The 22,416-nt window shown below is 41.8% G+C and overlaps 1 protein-coding gene across 2 annotated transcripts in view; it reads left to right on the top strand.

The window, feature by feature from the left end:
• focad (focadhesin) overlaps positions 1–22,416 on the top strand; it is a 149,479-nt gene that overhangs the window by 21,862 nt on the left and 105,201 nt on the right. For both annotated transcript variants that reach the window (XM_062449575.1, XM_062449576.1), the window contains one exon: positions 19,886–19,984. In XM_062449575.1, the coding sequence (XP_062305559.1) occupies positions 19,886–19,984 (99 nt within the window). The remainder of the gene's footprint in view (positions 1–19,885; positions 19,985–22,416) is intronic.

The following is a 22,416-nucleotide window of genomic DNA, read 5'->3' on the forward strand; positions in this document are numbered from 1 at the left end:
ACCAGGGAGTCAGGTGGCTGAGCCGTTAGGGAAGCGGGCTAGTAATCAGAAGGTTGCCAGTTCGATGTCCCTGTACTTACTGTAAGTCGCTCTGGATAAGAGCGTCTGCTAAATGACTAAATGTAAATGTAAACCAGCCTAGTTCAATAGGATTCAGATCAAGACTCAAAAGTACGGTGGCCCTGAAATGCAAATCACACCCACTAACATGAGTGCATCCCCCAAATGAAAACACTCCCCCCAAATACGAGTCAACTCCCCCCAAATAGGATGACTTGCTCACCTCCCCCCAATACAAAGACACGCTCCCCCAAATGGGAAACAACGTTACATTACATTAACTCAAAAACACATTACATTAACTCAAAACGGAAAGGGTTGGTACTACACTTCGTCGCTGAATGGATGCAGTAACTAACAATAAATAAGAAATTGATCGACAGAAGTACAAAATGCAATAGCCTGACAGTTACGTGCACCAGGACATTTGTTTGGCAAGTAGTAGGCTACTTATGCAAAAGTATAAATTGCGTGTTAAACATAAAAATCGATAGCGAAACAACCATCCTGGTCCACGTAACTCTGTCATTGTGGCTATGACCAACCATCATTTATAATAACTAACATATTATAATATGATAAATGTCTGACAAGCGTATTCGGTCTCTTATTGGCTGATCCCACCAGCCTTTCTTACTGGTAATTATGCCCTTTGAAGGTTATTGGACACTCACTGACATTTGTGCTTTAAGTACATAAGCACATAAAATAATACTTTTTTCATTCGAGTAATAATAAATAAGCTGTCCTACATTCATTAGTCTCACTGTGTTGTGCTTGGAAAACTGCCTCATCATCCACAAAAAAATAAAAAATGTATCGGCGAATACCAGAAAAAGTGGTACCTTAAAAAATGGTATTGGTGCATCCTTTCCAAAAACATAACCGATCCTCCTCCATGTTTCACTGAAGGTATGGTGTTCTATTCTTTGCAAGCTTCATTTTTTCAAATTACATACCGTAGGCAAGCTCAATATTGTAGTTATGGATCAACATTTTAGCTGCTTACTTCCTAGCAAGTCAAACTGCGATTACACCAACGTTTGCACTGCTTTGAAGAACTAACAGGATAGCAACTAGCGCACATGCTAGCAGGCATAATGTACCATAGGAATCAACTACATTTTGTGCTTTTGAAAACAATGGCAAAATAAGCGCAAACGGTGCGCTGTGCAGCACTCATCTGGAAGAGGCAGGTTGGCATTCTCGTGGTCCTTCGCTGCAGGACCTTCTTCTAACCATACTCCGTTTTGCTCCTCTGCATCTGATCCAGCTTCCATGCCCTGTCCTCCACAAAAAAATGCCCCAGCTTTCTCAAATGCTGACTCCTTTTTGTAATGTGTACCCCCAATGTTCCATTCTGCTGAACCGCTTAACAACAACATCAGGCATCCCTCCTGATGACATGAACCCACCTTCACTTCAATTTTCACTGCTCAGAAAACTTTGGAAAGAAAGGTATAGGTTGTTTTATTTTAGTTGTGCACACAGCAATGGTAACTACTTTGGGTATCCACGCTAACTGGAAGAAAGAGACCCCACTTTTGCGCCCGAAACGTAAACATTTCCTAAACTTTGCAAAACCGTTCTACAAAGTAATAGCAACACTGGGCCTCATTCAACAATATCTTCATAAGTAATTTCTTAAATTAGTTCTTAATAAAGTTCCTAAGAAAAATCTACATGTGATTCATGACGTGTTCCCAAACAGCAGAATTGTTCGCAGGTGTGGTCTAAAGCAGCTTGCACACTGCCCCGACAAACGCCAACATTCTACAACAAACGCCAACAAACACCAACAGTCGGGTCAGTGTGGGCCAGCAGTTTGTGTTTGTTGGTCAGTTTCGGGTACTGTCGGAAGAGTTCAAAATGTTCAGTCGGATCGGGTGAAGTTGCTGAATGTCTGACCAATGTAGAGGGATTTCCAACGAACTCCAACATTCTGACAGCTTGTTACCTTGACAACTAGGCTCAACAATGGTTGGTTTCTGGACCCAAGAACGCGAGGATGTACTCCTGGGCCCGGTTTTTCAAAAGGTTCAATCCGGATAAAATTGATCCGGATTTAGTAATCCTTTTTTTTGCGATCCGCGATCACGTAATCCAGTTTACTTTTATGCCAGTTTTTCAAAGCAACATCGGATTGGATCAATCTGATCCGGATAGGAACTTTTCAGGATCACCAAATCTGGATAACCAGTGCTCAAACAGGATAGGAAATCACAATGTAGAACTATAGATATGTAAAGAGCAACAAGTAGAATAGCCAGTGTGGGAATGAAACGTGAAATGAAAACAAACATTTAAAAAAAAACTAAAAACAAGAAGAAAAAAACCCATCTTCCAGCAGTCCGCTCATCTGAGACCTACAACACAAACACTGTACATTGAGGATATTTCAAATATAGATGTATTGAATTAAAAAAAAGACAATGTCAAATATTCCACAATAATTTCAGACTTCCTCATCTGATGTGGAGAGCTTGTCTGAGCGTAGCCTTTAGGAGGCGGATCTCAAGTCTGGCTTTGGTTTGCTAGTTGTTCCTCTGCCAGACGAAGCTGAGCTTCTGCCCTTTCAGTCTCCTTTTGCAGAAGTGCCTTGTAATCATCATCTTTGTTTGATGAAGGGCGCTTCAAGCCTTTCCTCTGAGATCCTGTGGCAACTACCACTGGCTCAACCAATGAGGATCCAGCTTCTTCCTCAGGAACAGAGCTGAGATCCAATATAAATACGCTCTCTGGATCAGCCTCAGGAGGAACTGGCAGATCCTCCTCAATCCAAGGCTCGCCATCCCCTACAACACCTTGAATACCATGGAGAGCTTGTGACTTCTCACCTACAATGATGTCGAGGACCACATCTGTGTAATCTCCCCTCTTAAATGGCTTGTTGCCTGTTTGTGGGTTTTTGGCTTCAGTATGGTCCTTTGTTGCCCTGGCCTTAAGATTCTTCCACCGCAATTTGATTTGGTCTGTGGTCCTCCTCTGGCCAGACCCTATGGCATTCACATTTTCTGTGATTAAAATCCAAACATCATTTTTCTTTTTGTTGGTATCCTTAGCAGAATTAAAACTTCCCACTATTGTTCCATAATGGCACCGAACACCCTCTAGTAGTGCATTGGTTTCAGCAGCAGTGAAGTTACAGCTTCTTGAGTCCATGGTTCCGTTGCTTTACTATAGTGAACATTGTTCATCAATTATAGGCCTTGGGTCCAATTGCCTCAATTGAACACAAGCCAAAACCAATCAGTTGTAATAGGTGTGTTTGAAAAGACCAACTACACAGCCATATAAATCAGCCTTTCTCAGAGGATTCACAGAGAGACAGTGAAATGGCAGGTGTTGTCCACCGCCACCACCACTTTGCCAGGAGAGGATACCGTCAAAGGGTGTATGTTGAACGTACCAAGCCACTGGAGCAATACACCACTGAGGAGCTGTATGTCCGGTTTCGCTTTGGGAAGGCTGATATAGAGTTCCTTGTGAACCTTCTCAGGCCAAAACTTCAACACAGAACCCAAAGGAGTCACAGTCTGTCTGTGGAAGACCAGATCCTCATTGCTCTCCGATTTTATGCATGTGGGACTTTCTATCAAGTTGTTGGTGACTATATGGGAGTGGTGAAATCAGCTGTGTGTGATGTGGTGAGAGATGTGTCAGTCGCACTGGCCAGCCTGGTCAATGAATTTGTTTCTTTTCCAAAGGACAACCAGATTGCCCAGGCCAAGCGCAGCTTTTTTCTTTTGGGGAATATGCCCAATACTATTGGAGCAATCGACTGCACACATGTGCATATACAAGCACCTCATGAGAATGAATGGGAGTTTATAAACAGAAAGGGGAGGCACAGCATCAATGTCCAACTTGTGTGTGATGCTGACCTCATCATCACCAACTGCGTTGTCAAGTGGCCTGGGTCTGTCCATGATGCACGCATCCTGAGGGAGAGAGCTCTATATAGAGACCTCCAAACCAACCGACCGGATGGCATCATATTAGGAGACAGTGCCTACCCACTCCTACCATGGCTGATGACTCCTTTTCTAACAGCAAATACACCGGCGCAGGCACGCTTCAACACTGCTCATTGCAGAGCAAGATGTGCAATTGAGCGTTTAAATGGAGTTCTTAAGAGGCGCTTTGCATGCCTTAACTACCTGAGAGCGGAACCACAGAAAGCATGCAACATAACCCTTGCCTGTATTGTCCTGCACAACATCGCTACTAAGCACAATGTCCCTCTCTGTGCTGACAATGATGCACCTGAGCCCCTTGGAGACCCTAACCAACCTCCTGCATTCTGCCAGAACGAGCAAACGGGACGTGCAACAAGGGACGCAATAGTTAGACACTATTTCTGATTTGGATTTGTTTTGGATTTTAAAAATCAGTGATTGCCATTCTTTGCATTTATTTGGTTATTCTGTAATCATTGCATGCATCACTAATAAATATTCTAAAAACAAAAATATTTTCGATTGTGATGAATATATATATCAATTAGTGACAGAATACAATTTATTGTTTTTGGTCAATTTTGACAGCTGTTTGGGGGATTATTTTATGAGGCCAAACTCTTTCTACTTTGCTGTAGGCCTATACTGAAAGGCTGAATACGTTAAAGCCTACCTAATCATTGTAGCCTGACGGATGTACAAATAAAATTAAAACCTTATGAATAAATAGGATATCTTGTCAGATACTGCATGATCCAAATATAGTATTATTTGATAAATGTTTTAAGTTTTCATTACATTTTGGGCATGAAATCCACGCTGAATCCACCCTTCTGATGGGTTTAATCCAGATTTTTTGGATCAAAGTGATCCAAATCCTACAAAAAAGTTCTGAAAAACCCAAACTAAAGGTTTGATCCGGATCAAAACCAAGATTGGATTACGTGATCTAATCCGATTATGTAATCCGTTTTTTCTTTTGAAAAACCCATTTTCAAGATTTGATCCAATCCGTTATCCAAAATCCTAGTGGATTACTTTTGAAAAACCGGGCCCTGGAGTGATGGGAAGAGAGAACCCAGCATACTCCAACCGAGACAGCAAAAGTGCCGCAATGAGAAACATCGCGACTAGCTAGCTAACTAGGTCTACCATCTTAATCTGTTAACAAGATAACCTATTTACATTTAGCAGACGCTTTTATCCAAAACGACGTACAAGGGAGAGATAACCTATCTAACTAGTTGCTAACACATTTGTTTCATTAGTAGACTATGGTCACTGCTCCCTGATCTAGTAGGCTACAAGTATCAGTGTATTGCAGTGGCAGCGCCAGACATTTTTTTCTGGGGAGCTCGGCGTATTAGCGAGGGTGCTATGAAATGAGGGTGATAGCCAATGTGTCACACTCTACTACACCTCCCCACCATATGTCTATCATCTGTTTCCATGTTTGCTCACTGAAGCGTCTTGGGGGTCCATGAAAAGCGCTAAACAAACCGATTGTATTATTATTATCATTATCTAGGCTACTTCCGACGGACGCGCACGGTCTGCGACGGTCACTGACAAAATGCATACAGCATGTTAGAGTCCGCAGGTGACCACTAGTCTACCATGTCAGACAGGGTGAAATGAATCTTAGAATAGCAGATAGAATTAACTAAAACAGTCAGAAATGCGTTAAGGTATATATTATTTAAGTTCACAATCATCAATAATCACATTGTACCTTATGTATAGGCTACCTAGCACACAGACAGACTGCTTGTCCTAGGCTTAAGAGTCTCTGATTTTTTTTGAGGCGGCTCCAAAAAATAAAAAGGCAAAAAGTTACAATCTTCGGCAAAAAAGGGCCTCTTCGTTGCTAATCAACCGAAACTAGTCTTCAGCGACACTGCAATCAATGCACGCAACAAATCAGACAGCATTCATTAATGTTACACAGCTTACTGTTACCACGCAAACTGTTCCAACTAGCTTTTACAAAAACTCCTTTGTTGGACTCCAAAGATGCGAGGTGGATATTTCTGGAGTTTTGGTCTTCTCGGACCATCCTGAGCGTCCATGCTAATGTCACTGATGCTGCTATAGCACCATGCACCCTCAGTAGTGGTGGAGGGTTGACCTCCTTGACCACAACGTTCCTCCCCTTAAAAATCCACACCAGATACCCCTGCCATTTCTTCTTCTTCTACATCACTCTTGTTTCTTAATCGTTCTTCCAAAAGTGTACATTTAGGTAGCAAAAACCGATGCATTGTTGATGTTAACTTGAAACTATCATGCACTAGCTCGCTTTCTCCTTCAACCATCCGATAACGTCAACGTTTACGCGTGCAACGTGAAAATCGGGTCATAGGGTATGACAGAATGATGGCTCTGTGTCTAAAACAATCTGTTAATTTCAATAATTATAATTTCAATAGTTATAATTTTATTTTGTGAGTTAAATATTATTATCACAATAAATAACGCAGAATTACCTTAAAATGATACTACAACACACAGAAAAACTAATTATCTTGCTCTTGTCTGTTACTGTCTGAGCAGTGTGGAGTTGGCATTGGTTTTCTGGACAATCACCAACAACTGCCAACTTTAGAATGTTGGGATTTGTTGGAGTTTGTTGGGGCAGTGTGCAAGCTGCTTTAGAATGATGAATCCCAATATTTCTTAAGTTGAAAGCTTGTGCCCCGTTGCTCCTATTTAGCAGAGGTAAACGCCCCGTTAATTCCCATAAAAGGGCATGAGATGGCAGGGCCATGTGCACACACAGAGAAATGTGGTAAAGACGGTGGAGGCCTCAACAAAAGACAGAAAACTTTAGTAATTCTGAAGTGGAGGTACAGCTGCCATAAGTTAGCGTCAAACGACACATCATATTTAATAGCGTTAGCGGTGGATACAAAGCAGTAAATAAAACCGATGCATGGAATGTGATTACTCATGCAGTGAACGGTGTATCTGGAGAAGGGCGCAGAACTGATGAAGTGAAAAAGAAATGGTTTAACTTTAATCTGAAGCAAAAAAACATCTCAAAACATAGCCTAGAAGACAGTTGACTGTTACAAATATCCATGAGGACTGCTCTTGGTAGCCTAAAGCGTCCCAACAGGTACTTGTCATTCTCTGCAAATAAATTGGTATGGTCACGGAAAATGCGTTCCCTCCTCAGGTCATGATCTGCAAAATGTTGCAGCAGCAATAAATACGCCATTGTGTGGTGTAGTCCTAGTGTGCGGAATAGGCCCACTTTGGGCCTATAAATACCGTGATAAGTCACTTATTATTGGATGGGAAGGTTCCCCGTTAACATAATTGATGTGAATTGAAGGCAAAGCAAGGCTAGTATTCATACACAATGGCAATTCAAAGTGCTTTACAAATGAGCAGAAGTGTAAGTGTAGTGTGTATTGATTAAAACAAAAACATTTTTATTATTATATTATTATTATAAAGGATAGAAATATTCAATTTTAAATTAGAATGGACGAAAACGGTATAACCTACTTATTTTGCGCAAACATGTCAGCTCTCAATTGTGTGTAAGAGTGCTCTTGGGTGTTCGTAAATTCTGTTCTTACCTAAGAACAAATCCCAAATAAGAAAACATGGATGAATGCCAGAATATTCGTGAAAACTGCGTAAGTGGGATTTAAGAACAAATTAGTTCTTAAGAACATTTGGTGAATGAGGCCCACTGTCCGAGACTGGACCGAGACGCACATTTTGACACCTTTCATGTGTACTAAACTGTGCTTGTTGTTGTCCTTTAGATCAGTGCTTCTCAATCTTTTTTCAATAATGTACCCCCGATTTAAAAAAGAAATGCATCGGCCAAGTACCCCTGACCGCTCCCAAACATTTGAGATAGAAATAATGCCTATGACTACGATATAGTGATGTGCCATCAGTATGAGATTTGTAATAACCGATCATGCAGTTCAAGTACCCCTTGACTGGCCCTGAACATGTTTGATAAAAAAAGATATAAATTATATATATAGTGATATGTATAACATTTTAGCTCAAAAACACTTGTTTTTTTGAAAATGAGGCCTCACACATATGTGGATCCAAAGGGAAGTAGCTGCTGCAAAGCTTTTTCTCCCAGCTCAGGGTACCGTGTTTGGGTGTGTGTACTTTTTTACACACGCCCAAAACTGCGTTAGTGGAGTTTTCATTTTTCATCTGTAGGCCAGAGTCAGATGACACATCCAAGAGTTTTTCCTGGTGACAGAGAGGGAGCTTGTTTCTGCTTTCTTCTGACAAAAGAAATGGGTTTCTCACCCAATTGAGCTGTGCAGATTTCTCCTCCATGTCAGGAAAGTATGAGTTAAAACTCACTATCAGGTTGGCCAAATGTTCCTCTATGATGGACTTGAATGGAGAGGAAAGCATCCACCTGAGAAAAGCAGGTGAGATCCCCCTGTACACATGCCCTTTTCCACAACTCTGCTTTCTTCAGAAAGCCACCCACCTCATACAGTTTCAGAACGTGGGTGTCCTTGCCCTGCAGACACACATTCAGCTCGTTCAATTTACTGAATATATCTGCCAGATAGCACAGCTTTGCAAGCCAATCTTTATTTTCAAACAGGGTGGCATATGGAGATCTTTGCTCTGACAAAAAGGTGTGCACCTCCGCCCGTAGGTCCAACAGCCTGTTCAGTATCCTACCTCAAGATAGCCAGCGCACTTCTGTGTGTAGCAGCAGTTGTGTGTGTTCAGCTCCCATGTCCTCACAAAGGCGGTGAAACAATTGAGTTGCATTGAGTGGCCTTGACTTAGTGAAGTTAATCACTTTAATGCTGTCATTCAAAACGTCATGCAACACAGGGCTTATATTTTTGGGTGCCAGTGCTTCCCTGTGTATGACACATACCCCCTTTCCACCAAAGTAAACCGGGAACTAGTTCGGAGCTGGTGCTAGAGCCGGTTCGGAGCTGGTTCAATTTGCGAGCCTTCTAAGAGCCGGTTTGCTTTTCCACAGGCTAGAGTGCCACCACCGAGCCACGTCATTACGTCACTGTATACGTCTCATCTTTCCCAGCAACGCTAGTGCGGCAGAACCAAACACAAAGCAGAGCCCGTCCAAAGAGCCCGTCTAAAGGCTGTTTTTCAATCCGAAGAACGCTAAGTACGCGAGGTTGAGATGCGTGTTTTCTTGGCTATTGCGCAATACCCCGGACTCGCAGCACTGTGACAACACTGGCATTATCAGCGCAACATTTTATAAACTTTTGCTGTATAGTGCTTGTGTATTACATTTGTGTTAAATATAGGCTCAATAGCTCATAATATTTGTGTTATTCATTTCACTCATTTGATAGGATTATGATAAAATGCAGCAACTAGTGTCTGCACTGCACTGCGATGCTAACTAGGTTATGGAAAAGTCGGCACAAATTTACAAATTAGCAGTTTCAGCAATACAATAGGCACATTTTCAGCAACTACACTGCCCACTTCTCGTTACATTTTAATTCAGAAGTACCCTTTAGCTGAAATATGAATTGGAAAAACTTAGAGCAATGGCGGTCAAAGGATTCTGTTCGTCTTGTTGGTCACAGTAACCCCGCCCCAAGCGGTTCTTACTTGGTTCCCACACTAGCCCAGCTAAGAGGTTCGGAGCCGGTTCTCAGGCTGTCGAAAGGGAAAGAACTGGTTCAAGATTAAGCTCCAAACCAGCACCCAAAACGCGTTGGCGGAAAAGGGGTAACAGTGATTCCACTGCAATTCTGGATGTTTATTTCTAATACGCGCCATGAGCCCTTTAACACGGCCTGTGATTGACGCAGCTCCGTCAGTGCAGACACTCTTGCAGTTTCTCCAGTCCAGCTAGTTTTCAACGAAGAAATTATTCACAACATTAAAAATTTCCTCTCCTGTTGTTTTCCCCTCGAAGCTCTTGCAGAAAAGTACATTTTCATAAATGTTGTCGATATCCACGTATCTCATAAAAGCAATGAGCTGTGCCTTGCCACTGACATCGGTTGACTCATCAAGCTGGAGTGAAAATGCTTTGCCAAGTTTTCCCACAACTTGTTCAACAATATCCACTCCCATTCTTTATATTCTGCGGGAAACGGTGTCATTAGACAAAGGCACTGTTTTTAATTTATCCGCTGCATTTTTGTCCAGCATTGTCTCAGCTAATACAACAGCGGCTGGGAGTAACAGGTCCTCAGCGATCATGTATGGCTTTTTGTCTTTAGCCACGAGCAGTGACACCGCATATGACGCCTGCAGTGCTTTAGCTGATGTTCTGGAGACTTTTCGCATTGTTTCCTGTGATGATCTTAAGTTAAGTTTTCTCTTATAAAATTCTGGTGGCTTACCAACATAACACTGATGTTTGCTGCTGAGATGTCTCTGGATGTGTGCCGGTTTCATCGAGCCGTTAGCTAGTTTCTTCCCACAGAAAAAACACAATGCCTGGGGGAGGGTTGCCATTTGTTGCCGTGAATCCCATCAAAACATACTCCTCCTGATAATGACGGTATTTTGTTGGCTCCATTTTGGCTTTCTTTTTTTCTCCATCCTCCCCGTTCTCTGCTGTAGTAGCCTATTGCTACGTTTGAACCAGGATTTCATTTAGTCTGTTTGTTTCCAGTAAAGCAACTGGCTTCCCGCTCGGCGTGATTCATCATAAATCAAAATTCTTCTTCTCTGATTTAGGTAGTTTACAATCACATTTAAAATAGAAAATTTTTATATAAAATGTGGTTTACATAAACATTTTATTAAATTTTCTTGTAGTATAATTTTAGTAATCATGGATGATTTTGTATGTATTTTTTATAAATCTCACGTACACCCTACAGTACCGCAACGTACCTCTAGTGGTACGCGTACCCCCATTTGAGAATCACTGCCTTAGATCATCGCTATCCAAGTCCGTGCCCATCAGATAAATTATGGAGGTTATCTCCTTAACTAGCATTTCACATCTCAAGGTTTTGACTTTTCATCGGGGCGTCAAGCTGGGACGCAATGGATTGCTGGGACAGATACACAATGTAGTAAGCCACGGCCTGTCTGTGATATTTACTGGTTTCATACAGTGTTTTTCCAGTGTTAGGAATCCAAACACAGAGAGGGCTTGTTCATTAGTTTTCCTAATCACGAGAACACGTGTTGCGTTTTACACAATGTAAGATAATGGAAATCTTTAAACCATTGAAGTTGAACAGGACCGGCTTTTCTGCCGTCCACAGTACTTGTTTTGTACCTGAGAGAATAGCCAATGAGTTACAGGCAGTTATAGGCAATGAGTTACCTTTATGACAGAAATCTATACATTGTCTTGTTATTTCTGACCACTTGATATTCATTTGTTTGTCATGCATGAATAAATGAAACCCCATTAACAAAACTGGTTAAAAAAGAACAACAGCAAGTATTGCCACATTGGAAGGGGGGGAGGGGTTGGGAGGGGAGTCAGTTGCAGAGGTTACATCCTGCTTCAGAGCATTTCACCTTCTTTTTATCTCTAAAAAAATGACAGGAATCTCTGTGTATCTGTATATATGACTGTGTGTCTATGTGAAGGGTACTTGAGGGCAGCAAGTTTCCGATAATTATCTCAAGAACTGGGCACTCTGCAAAGTTCCTATTTTTCAGGTGTCCATTTTATAATCTAAGTGCTGATTTACGTTGTTTGGATAAGCATTTTGACATTTCCCCAAAATCATTTGCTACCAGTTTTGCAACTCTTGGCCATGTTGAATTGACTGAGCTGCACAAAGCTAGATCTCGTGAGCCGAAACAATTATTTATGTAAAAAATATCCAAGACTGTTTTACTGATTTACTGGCTGGCTAACTAAGAAAAAGACAATATTTAAAGTGGATGGGTTATTTCAGTAGGTATAGTTGGAAGGTTATTAGCTATTAGTTTGCAGTGCTGACTGTGAATCAACTGCATTCAAAGGGTTTCCTTAATGGATAAAATTCTGGCTAGCTAACAGAACAACATATAGATCAGGGGTCGGCAACCTTAGGCACGCGTGCCACTATTGGCACGCTGAGGGAAAATCCGCAGCACGTCAAGCACATGATAATATTATATTTATTACAAAATTATAATGATTTGTTTAGTTTAAGAAAATGTTTAGGTCCTGGTCGTATTCACATGACAAATTACTTATTAATCCATAATCATAATCAAGTAAGTAAAAAAAAAAAATAGTTTTCACTGTGACGTTGACGTCACATGTCAGCAATTGTGCAGTTGGCGCACACCGCAATACTGAACTTTCTGACGAGGTTGAGAATTGGCAACGCAAAGAAGGCAAAAATTGATGTTCGGTCATTTCAGCCCTTTTGGAGAGAAGAATATAGATGTATTTATCAAAAAGATTGTGCCGTATGCACTTTATGTTTAGAAAATGTTGTGTACCGCACATCCAGCGTTAAGCACCACTTTGAATCGAAACATGACAAATCATATAAAAGTCAGGCTGAAAGGGCAGAATCCATCCGATGCTCTGTGTTCAATTCTGAAAAGCAAACCAACACCAAGTTTTTGTTTGACCTAAAAAAATGCCACTGAAGCAAGCTACCAAATTACTCACTGCATTGCAAAACACGGAAAGCCGTTCACTGATGGAGAATTTATTAAGGATGCTTTCCTCTGGCTCAGACGTTTTATTTGATGGCTTACCTAACAAAGAGACTATCAAATCTAGAATCAAAGATATTCCCATGTCAGCCTACTAGCCTACTGGATTAACTATCCAGCGATGCATTGATGCAATGGAACTATGGTAAAATAAGTCTATAATAGAGTAGCCTAATATTTTTTTTGCTGCTTTGTGTCCTCAAAAAATACAAATGATATTCAAAAATGTTTTTGCTGTTATGTGTCTTATGTATATGAACAGTTTGAATCTACTTAACAATTAAAGTGTGATATAATTAAATGTATACATTAATGTTAATATGGCACAGTGAATGCCAAGAAAAAAATTGAATGGCACATCCTATCAAAAAGGTTGCCGACCCCTGGCATAGATCAATGAATTTTGTTACATAAATTAACCTGTTTACTCATGTCAACTGCCTGCACATAGCAAATTTTTGATAGTTTAAACCAAGCCCGGGGTATTTTTCTCCGCCTTTGAGAAAACGAAAGCTCATTTCCGATTTGAAAATGTTTCCGCCAATGAGATAATGAGCTACGACCTGCGAACGCGATATTGTTTTTTCCTCCAGAGACAACATGGCTTGCAAACGACCGAAGCATGGCAGTTAGTCCTGCCTCTCTCCTCCTCATAGCATTTAAAGCTACAGACACAGAAAAGGCACGTCCAAAGGAAAGATCATTGTGGGACTGCTCATAGTGGGTGTAAATCTGCACCAAGGCTGAATTTGAGACTTCAGATACAGTATTAGGGGACCACTAAGGCCTATATAAAAGCATCCAAAAACAGCATTTCATGGGACCTTTAACAACAACATACCAAAGAATGAAGTGGCGGTTTAACTGTTAAGCTAATTGTATGAAGGGAGCAGTGGTGAATCTAACTTTTTATTCACCACACATGACACAATTAGCCAACATAATTTTTTGCTTCCTGCTTTCGGAAGCAGTGTATGATATATAATGTCGCTACTTTTGGTAGTTAATACTTAAGAATAAGTATGCAGATTAATAATATAATTTTTGCTTTCACCAAGCACATTAATTTTAATTAGTATGCAGAATATCAATAGTTATACTTGCAACAATAGTTACGCAATTATTATTATTTATAATATAATAACTAATGAATGGTAAATAAGCCTTTTAGTATATCAATTTGGGGTTAACAATGCATCGATCTGTACAAACTGCAAACTATTACCTTAATCTAACTAATAAAGAATGAGGTAAGAATTTCCAATAATATTTTTCTAAGTTGGGTGAACTTTTTTAGTTAAACAAAGTCAATAATATCTATTTTACTGTGACAAAAGTACAGCCTACTTAAAATGGTCAGTAAATTAAGTTGAACCGACTTCCGAGATAGTGACATTATCATAAACAAAAATATTTAAGTTTTAGCAACTCTTTCTTGGGCTGTTCCCAGTGTAAAATCTACTTTTAATAATCTAATAAATTATTAGCATGAACACAAATAAACTCACAAATGATTACCGTAACTAATATAGCTATATATTTTACATTCCTGTTTTGGTAGTTTCAATCATGTGTTTCTAACTGGTCAGGAAAATAACTTTGCATTATTTTTGTTCCAAAGAAACCTTTTATTTTGGAACAATCCAAATGACAGAACTTATACTTCACTATATAAGTTTAAAGAAATGAATAGGATTGGGTGTGGATGACTTTAAAAGCCATAACATTTACTTTTATTTACATTGAACAAACACCCAAACTCTCCTGGAAATTATAATTTGTTGTTCAGTCAAATGTCATTTCACATGCTACATGTCATGATATCTATGTAAGGAGTTTGTTTTTGAGGCTAATAAACCTGGAGGTTGGTTTTGGCTGGAGTGTATCAAGTCCCACAAAGAGCCTTTGGAAGACTTCAAACATGCGTTTAAGTTTGGGAGGATACTCAAGATTTAGAGCATATGTCAGACCAAGGAGAAGGCAGCATGCCCGAGCAACATTTCCGAGACCAGTCAGCACTGGGGTCCCCTCAATAATGATGCTCACTGCACCTGGCTCTTGGCAAATCCTCATAGTCAGCATTTCAGGGTCCTGAACTTCAGTCTCTGCTCAGCCCGGCAAGACATCTAAATTAATTACAATCACTACAACAGTATCCTTCATGTTTGTGTGATGCCCAGGTTCACGGCACAGCCAAATGGATGGCAATGCACCGTCTCCCCAGAGCACCAAGCCCATTATGTATAATGTTGTGCACCCGTGTCATGTTAAATGTCCGTTTTAGTTTAGAAACTGACGAAGATGAATGATTTGACTAGCCGCTCGAAGCACTTCATGATGACAGAGGTCAGTGCTATCGGGCGATAGTCGTTCATGCAGGTGTTCTTGCGCACAGGGACGATGGTGGTCCTCTTGAAGCAGGTGGGGAGTACAGACAGGCTGAGGGAGAGGTTTAAGATGTCACTGAAGACCCCTGCTAGCTGGTCAGCACAGCCCCTGAGGGGGGCTACCTGATATGCCGTCTAGACCAGGTGCCTTGCGAGGGTTGATCTTTTTGAAGCAATGCCTCACCTCAGCTACAGTTAGTGTAGGCACACCACTGGCTAGGCTTTCAGGTAGCTCCACTGCAGGGGGGTCACTGTCCCTCTCAAAGCGAGCGTAGAAGGATTCAGCTTGTCTGGCAGTAAGAAAGAGGACTGGGTCTCACTGTAGCCTCTTCCTTGGTAGTCTGTAATGGCTCTAAGTCCGCTCCACATGCGCCTGGGGTCAGAGCCATGGTAGCTGGACTCCACCTTGGTCCTGCAAGCCCTTTTCTCTGCTTTGATGGCCTTCCGAAGGTCGTATCTGGCCTTGCTGTACTGATCAGGGTCCCCAGAGTTAAAGACAGCAGTGCGTGCTCTTAGCTTGGCCCGGACCGCGGCATCAACCCAGCGCTTCTGATTGGGAAAAGACCGGACAGCCTTCTTGGGGACAACGTCATCGATGCAGTGTTGAATGTAGCTGGAAACAGTGTCTGTGTATTCGTTAATGTCCCCATCTGCTGCCTCCTTAAACATCAGCCAGTCAGTGGTATCAAAGCAGTCCTGGAAGGTCGTCACACTCTCGTCACTCCATAGGTGAACTGACCTCGCAACCGGTCTGACCATTTCAGCTTTTGTTTGTAAGCAGGGAGAAGAAGAATGGAGGCGTGATCAGCCTTCGCAAAAGCAGGGCGGGGGAGGGGTTTGTAGCTGCCCTTGAATGCTGTATAACAATGGTCAAGGATCTGGTCTCTATGTGTGAAGAAGTCAATGTGCTGATAGTATTTGGGCAGGACCTTCTTCATGTTGGCTCTGTTGAAATCACCAACAACAATGAAGGCTGCCTCTGGGTGCACATTTTCCAGACCGTCGATAATCCCATACAGTTCATCCAAAGCAGCAGCCTTATCTGCCTGGGAGGGCATGTAGACTGTACTCATGACCACCACAGTGAATTCCCGAGGCAGATAGAAGGGTTTTATTTTTGCAGTTAACTCAAGGTCCGGGGAGCAGTGAGATGCTAGTACCGCTACATCCGTGGCCCATAGAAAGTTAACCATAACACAGACCCCTCCGCCCCTGCACTTGCCTGAATCAGCTGTCCTGTCCTGGTGGTTGAATCCCAACGGTGTACCAGCCGTGTCGGAGATCTGCGGAGACAGCCAAGTCTCGACGAACGGCAATACACAGCAGTTCCTGATGTGCCGTTGGAATTTGACACAAGCATTAAGTTCATCCATTTTGTTGTCGATGGACTGAACGTTAGCAAGTAGGATGGTTGGAAGAGCAGGTTTGAAGCACCGTTTCCGAGTTCGGACGAGAACTCCAGCACGTCGGCCTCGTTTTTTCTTCCTCCGCCTTGCAGGTAAACAACGCGGTGGCGGAACAACAAAGGGCCCGCTGCAGTCCATGCTCGTACTCCGGAAAGTGGAATTAAAGTTTGTAAAATAATCCTTGCCAAGTGACAACCTAATGTCCAGAAGTGTCTGCCGGTCGTACTGAATGAGCGACAATGTAACATTGACAAAACAAATTCCGAACACTAACATAACAAACAAAATGCTAGGCACTCGCGGAGCTCTCGTCAGTGCGGCCAACCTGCAGGCGCACCGGAAACCACATCGTTGAGCCACTCCTTTGTTGCCTTGGCCGTGTGTTTTGGGTCATTGCTGGAATACCCATCCACGACCCATTTTCAATGCCCTGGCTGAGGGGAGGAGGTTTTCATCCAAGATTTGACGGTACATGGCCCCTTCCATCGTCCCTTTGATGCGGTGAAGTTGTCCTGTCCCCTTAGCAGAAAAACACCCCCAAAGCATAATGTTTCCACCTCCTTGTTTGACGGCGGGGATGGTGTTCTTGGGGAGCATTCCTCCTCCTCCAAACACGGCGAGTTAAGTTGATGCCAAAGAGCTCAATTTTGGTCTCATCTGACCACAACACTTTCATCCAGTTCTCCTCTGAATCATTTAGATGTTCATTGGAAAACGTCAAACAGACAGGCCTGTACATGTGTTTTCTTGAGCAGGGGGACCTTGCATGTTACCAATTGTTTTCTTGGTGACCATAGTCCCAGCTGTCTTGAGATCATTGACAAGATTCCTCCTGTGTAGTTCTGGGCTGATTCCTCACCGTTCTCATGATCATTGCAACTCCACGAGGTGAGATCTTGCATGGAGCCCCAGACCGAGGGAGATAGTTATTTTGTGTTTGTGAATAATTGCACCAACTGTTGTCACTTTCTTACCAAGCTGTTTGGCGATAGTCTTGTAGCCCATTCCAGCCTTGTGTAGGTCTACAATCTTGTCCCTGACATCCTTGGACAGCTTTTTGGTCTTGGCCATGGTGGAGAGTTTGGATTCTGATTGATTGCTTCTGTGGACAGGTGTCTTTTATACAGATAACAAGCAAGATTAGGAGCACACTTAAAGGGAGTGCTCCTAATCTCGCTTGTAACCTGTATAAAAGACACCTGAGAGCCAGAAATCTTTCTGATTGAGAGGGGGTCAAACACTTACCATATTTTTCAGAAAATAAGCCGCATTCTCTATAAGCCACACCCCACCAGAATGGGAGCTTTGTGTTTGTAAATCGGAGTACAGGCCGCACTGGAATATAGGCCACACTTTAAACGGGGTCAACGATACCGTAGTGCTGGCTAGCGTTGAGCGGAACAATGTTCACGACTGTTTATTTCCCCAGAAGCACTTTTCTATTGGACAGCTTGGATAGCCATCTAACTAGACAACATTCACAATCAGGGTGAACACTCAAATTATCTAACACACTTCGGTTGTGGATAGTATGTCCAGAAATAAAGCCAAGTCACTAATTTAGTGGCAGAATCCATTGGTATGTCTACAAAATTATTTTAGATATAATATAAGTTTAGCTAGCTTGTAAATCCTGAGGATACTGTAGCAGACCTTTCTATGTGACAACGGACAAGGATGTTTTGTCCCTCGGGAGTTGCCGTAGGCATGATGCTGACATAAGCATTACGTGAAGTCAGTGAGGGCTGTTCGAATGGCAATGTCAAGAAGAGCAGTGGGAAAATACAAGTTGTGAAAAGAGACCGTGTCCGTGTCTTATTGTCCACACGACCATATACAATTATATCCAAAACAAACCTACAAAGAGCTCGGTTACACTAACAAAGTTGAATTTGCCAATGTCGTTAGCAATGCTAGTGTTAGTTTGCTAGCTGTATATAACATTTCACTGGGTCTTGCAGCTGTTTTAATTACTGAAATTATGAAATGTTATGTTCTACTAGCCATTTGCAAGTCACTGTATTTCCAAGCCATGATAATGTAACTGAAACAGTAGAAATAATTCCTCTGTCAAGTAATAAGCCCCCGTTCAAGTGTTGAGCATTAAATTAGCTGCACGGTCTGTAGAGATCTTGGGACGAAACCACTTTTTTGTTCTAAAACCGGCCTATAAGCCGCTTTAAAATATAAGCTGTACAACCACAAAACTGTAAAATCGGGGTGCAAGCCGTGACTTTATTTCCGAAAAATACGGTATTTCACTCATTAAAAAGCAAATCAATTTATAAAAATGTTGGTGTTTTTCTGTATTTTGTTGTTGTTATTCTGTCTCTCACTGTTCAAATAAACCTTCTATTAAAATTATAGACCAGATTTCTTTCAGTGGGCAAATGTACAAAATCAGCAGGGGATCAACAACAACAAAAGTCCCTCACTGTATAAGGAAATTGTGTAATGGCACTGTTAAAGTCACTTAATGTGAAATATTTATTTGACATGAAAACAAAGCACCAGTTCCAAGGGAACAATGCCTTCAAAAAAGTCATGTAATATGTCTGGTGGGTAATCAGTCACAAAGTGAAAGTACCTCAGATTTTCTGTTAATGGACAGGGCCTTTAACACCATAATAATTTGTCAAAGCACAAGCAGGGTTGTTTTTACATGTCAGAATATGAGTGGTGTGATCTTCTCTGGTGCAATTTGGAAACGCACCTAACCTCACCTTGTTGTCTTGGAACTTTTATCGCTCTCCAAGACTAAATCTACATATGAATGGTCCTGAAAAACTTCCAGTCCACCAAAAGTCCACCAATAGAGTGTGCACCAAGGTTATCGGTGACTACACAATACACAGTGCATTTTATATTTTGACTGACACCGGAAACATAGATCCCTTCCTGTTCCAAGATAGCTTTCAACAGAGGCTCTAGGACTTCTCTGTAGCAAAATCTTTTTATGTCATGTCCTTTGCATATGGCAAGGTATACTGAGGTAAGACTGGATCGAAATGTGGGAGGGATGTTTGCTAACATCCAGTATACAGCTGTAATTTTGTGATGTCTGTGATGTCCCCAGAGGATTACACACCTCAAAATCAACCACTTATAGTACCGATGAAATTCTGAGCTCATTAGATTAAAAGTCATTCTCTTTATATATTAGCGTTTTTACACACAGTTATTACACACGTGAAACATGATATGGGCTGACTCTTTATAGAGGTGTGGCTTTTTACCTTTATATCTAAAAGTAAAAAGAAAACCGTGCTATAGAGAACATCTTGATGACTCTGGTCACACTGTCTCCACAAAGGGTGTGTCCATTTTCTATTTTGATGTACTTTCCTGACTTTCCATGAACTAAAACGAAATATGTGATGGTAGACCATTCTGGTAGCTTGAAGTTGTCTAGAGTGACTTTGTTTTTTTTTCCTTTTGTGACTAGGAATGTACACGGGTTAATAAAGGTGATTGGGAGGCTACTTCAAATGCAAGCAGACAAACGAGACAGGGAGGTCCCCTTCACGTGCCCCTACAACATAAGGTAAGTTTCCCTGATGTGCCTTCTCTGATATTTTATCTGTTTTTTCCCCCATATAATACATTCAAGTTGTAGACTGAATTCAAACTGTATGGCAAGTAGACTACAAGTTGAAATTGAAGAATTGTAAAATACCCTTCCTCAGGCTTTCCTCAGTCCTTTCCTTTGTAGGTCGTGTTCACACTTGTAGTTCAGTTCTCTTGGTCCGGACCAAAAATAAAATGATACATTTAGTCCTGGTTCGTTTGGGGTGTAACGATACACTCAGCTCACAATTCAATACGTATCACGATACTGGGTGTACAATACAATACATATCACAATATTTTGAACAACATTTTAAATTATACTGAAATTCACTTAACAGATTTTTTTCCAAAACATTTAACATTTTCAATAATTTTCTTTCGGGGTCTTGTTCACGAGTGAGGGAAGAATGGAGCACGAAATTGACAGGCGGATCGGTGCGGCGTCCGCAGTGATGCGGGCTCTGCATCGGTCCGTCGTGGTGAAGAAGGAGCTGAGTCGAAAGGCGAAGCTCTCTATTTACCAGTCGATCTACGTTCCTACCCTCACCTATGGTCACGAACTGTGGGTAGTGACCAAAAGAACGAGATTGCGAATACAAGTGGCCGAAATGAGTTTTCTCCGCAGGGTGTCCGGGCTCTCCCTTAGAGATAGGGTGAGAAGCTCGGTCATCCGGGAGGGGCTCAGAGTAGAATCGCTGCTCCTCTGCGTCGAGAGGGGCCAGTTGAGGTGGCTCGGGCATCTGATAAGGATGCCTCCTGGACGCCTCCCTGGTGAGGTGTTCTGGGCACGTCCCACTGGGAAGAGGCCCCGGGGAAGACCCAGGACACGCTGGAGGGACTATGTCTCTCGGCTGGCCTGGGAACGCCTCAGGGTCCCCCAGGAAGAGCTGGTGGAAGTGGCCGGGGAGAGAGAAGTCTGGGCCTCCCTGCTTAGGTTGCTGCCCCCGCAACCCGACCCCCGGAAAAGCGGCAGATGATGGATGGATGGATAATTTTCTTTGTTCATACAATTTAGTTAACTCCGTTCAAGCGATTTATGTGAATGCAATGAATGCACGCATGACGCAGGTGCAGAGTAGGTTGCGTGCTGGTAGCTCAACCAATTGGATCAAACGGACGTCGTATTGTAAAAATATTGCCATAACTCTACGATACATATTGTAAAAAATGTGTATTGCGATATATTGTTATACCCCTAGTGTTCACACTGGCAAACCCAAAAAAAGGCTAATGGAAACGGTTGCAACCTGATTGGAAGCTTTTAAACCTATGACTGAACATTGATCTCTGAGTTTTCAGAGTATATACTTGAAATATGGTTGTCGGACGACTTGGACCAAATGTTAAAAAGGACGCTTTAATGGGTTGCATTTTTTTTTTACATCCTATTATTGGTCAATTTTGACATCATTGGTTCATGCTGTGTTCACAAATCAATCAAACCACACCAGAGTTTGTGTAGAAGCGGACCAAGACCTATTTTTAAAGCGGTCTCTGTCCACTTGTTTGGTGCGCACCAGGGTTCAGATGACAGCGTTCACAGGTTCAAATGAACCGCACTAACAGCACAATCGCACCAGAGTTTATTTTTATCTCGAACACAACCTTAGTCTAAACTATATTTTCTAAAAGGAGTCTCATTCCTTATTTTTTGATATTCCTTTTTGCCATAATTTAGCCATCTCCTTTCCCTCCATCCTTCCTCTTTCCATCCACCACACATAATCATAACCAGAATCTCTTTTCCAATACTTTTGTAAATTCCAGGAATTCGTCCTTGTGACATTGGCCTATTTCAAGCTCATACTTGGAGCATAACAAAACTACATACAGTACAGTGTGTATAAAACACACCAAAAATATATATATATGATTGCAGATATATATTCAGTACAGTATAAACAATATTTGTCTTGTAGAGCGGAAATATTGCATGAAAGTGAACATTTTGTCCTCAGAGTTGATGTGTTAGAAGCAGGAAAAACGGACAAGCGTAAGGATTTGAGAGACTTTGACAATAGTCAAATTGTGATGGCTAGATGACTGGGTCTGAGCATCTCCAAAACTGCAGCTCTTGTGGGGTCTTCAGTGGTCAGTACTCAGGATGGGTGGTATGGCTTTAATCTCTGTCTGTCTGTGTATCTGTATTTTGAATGGGATGTTAGGGCAGAGAGTTTCCCATGATTATGTTGAGAACCGGGCACTCTGCCAAGTTCATATTTGGTATGTGTCCTTTTAATAATCCATCGGGGTGCAGTGCCACAATTGACGTTTGGATAAGCATTTTGCAATGTTGAGTTGACTGGGCTGCACTAAGCTAGCTCTCGCAAGCCGAAATGACATGGATATCGCAATCAGAAAACAGGCACAGGAACAATATCATTCATGTTAGTGTGATACAGTAAA

The sequence above is a fragment of the Osmerus eperlanus genome, chromosome 23, assembly GCF_963692335.1.
Source record: "Osmerus eperlanus chromosome 23, fOsmEpe2.1, whole genome shotgun sequence".
Lineage (NCBI taxonomy): Eukaryota > Metazoa > Chordata > Actinopteri > Osmeriformes > Osmeridae > Osmerus > Osmerus eperlanus.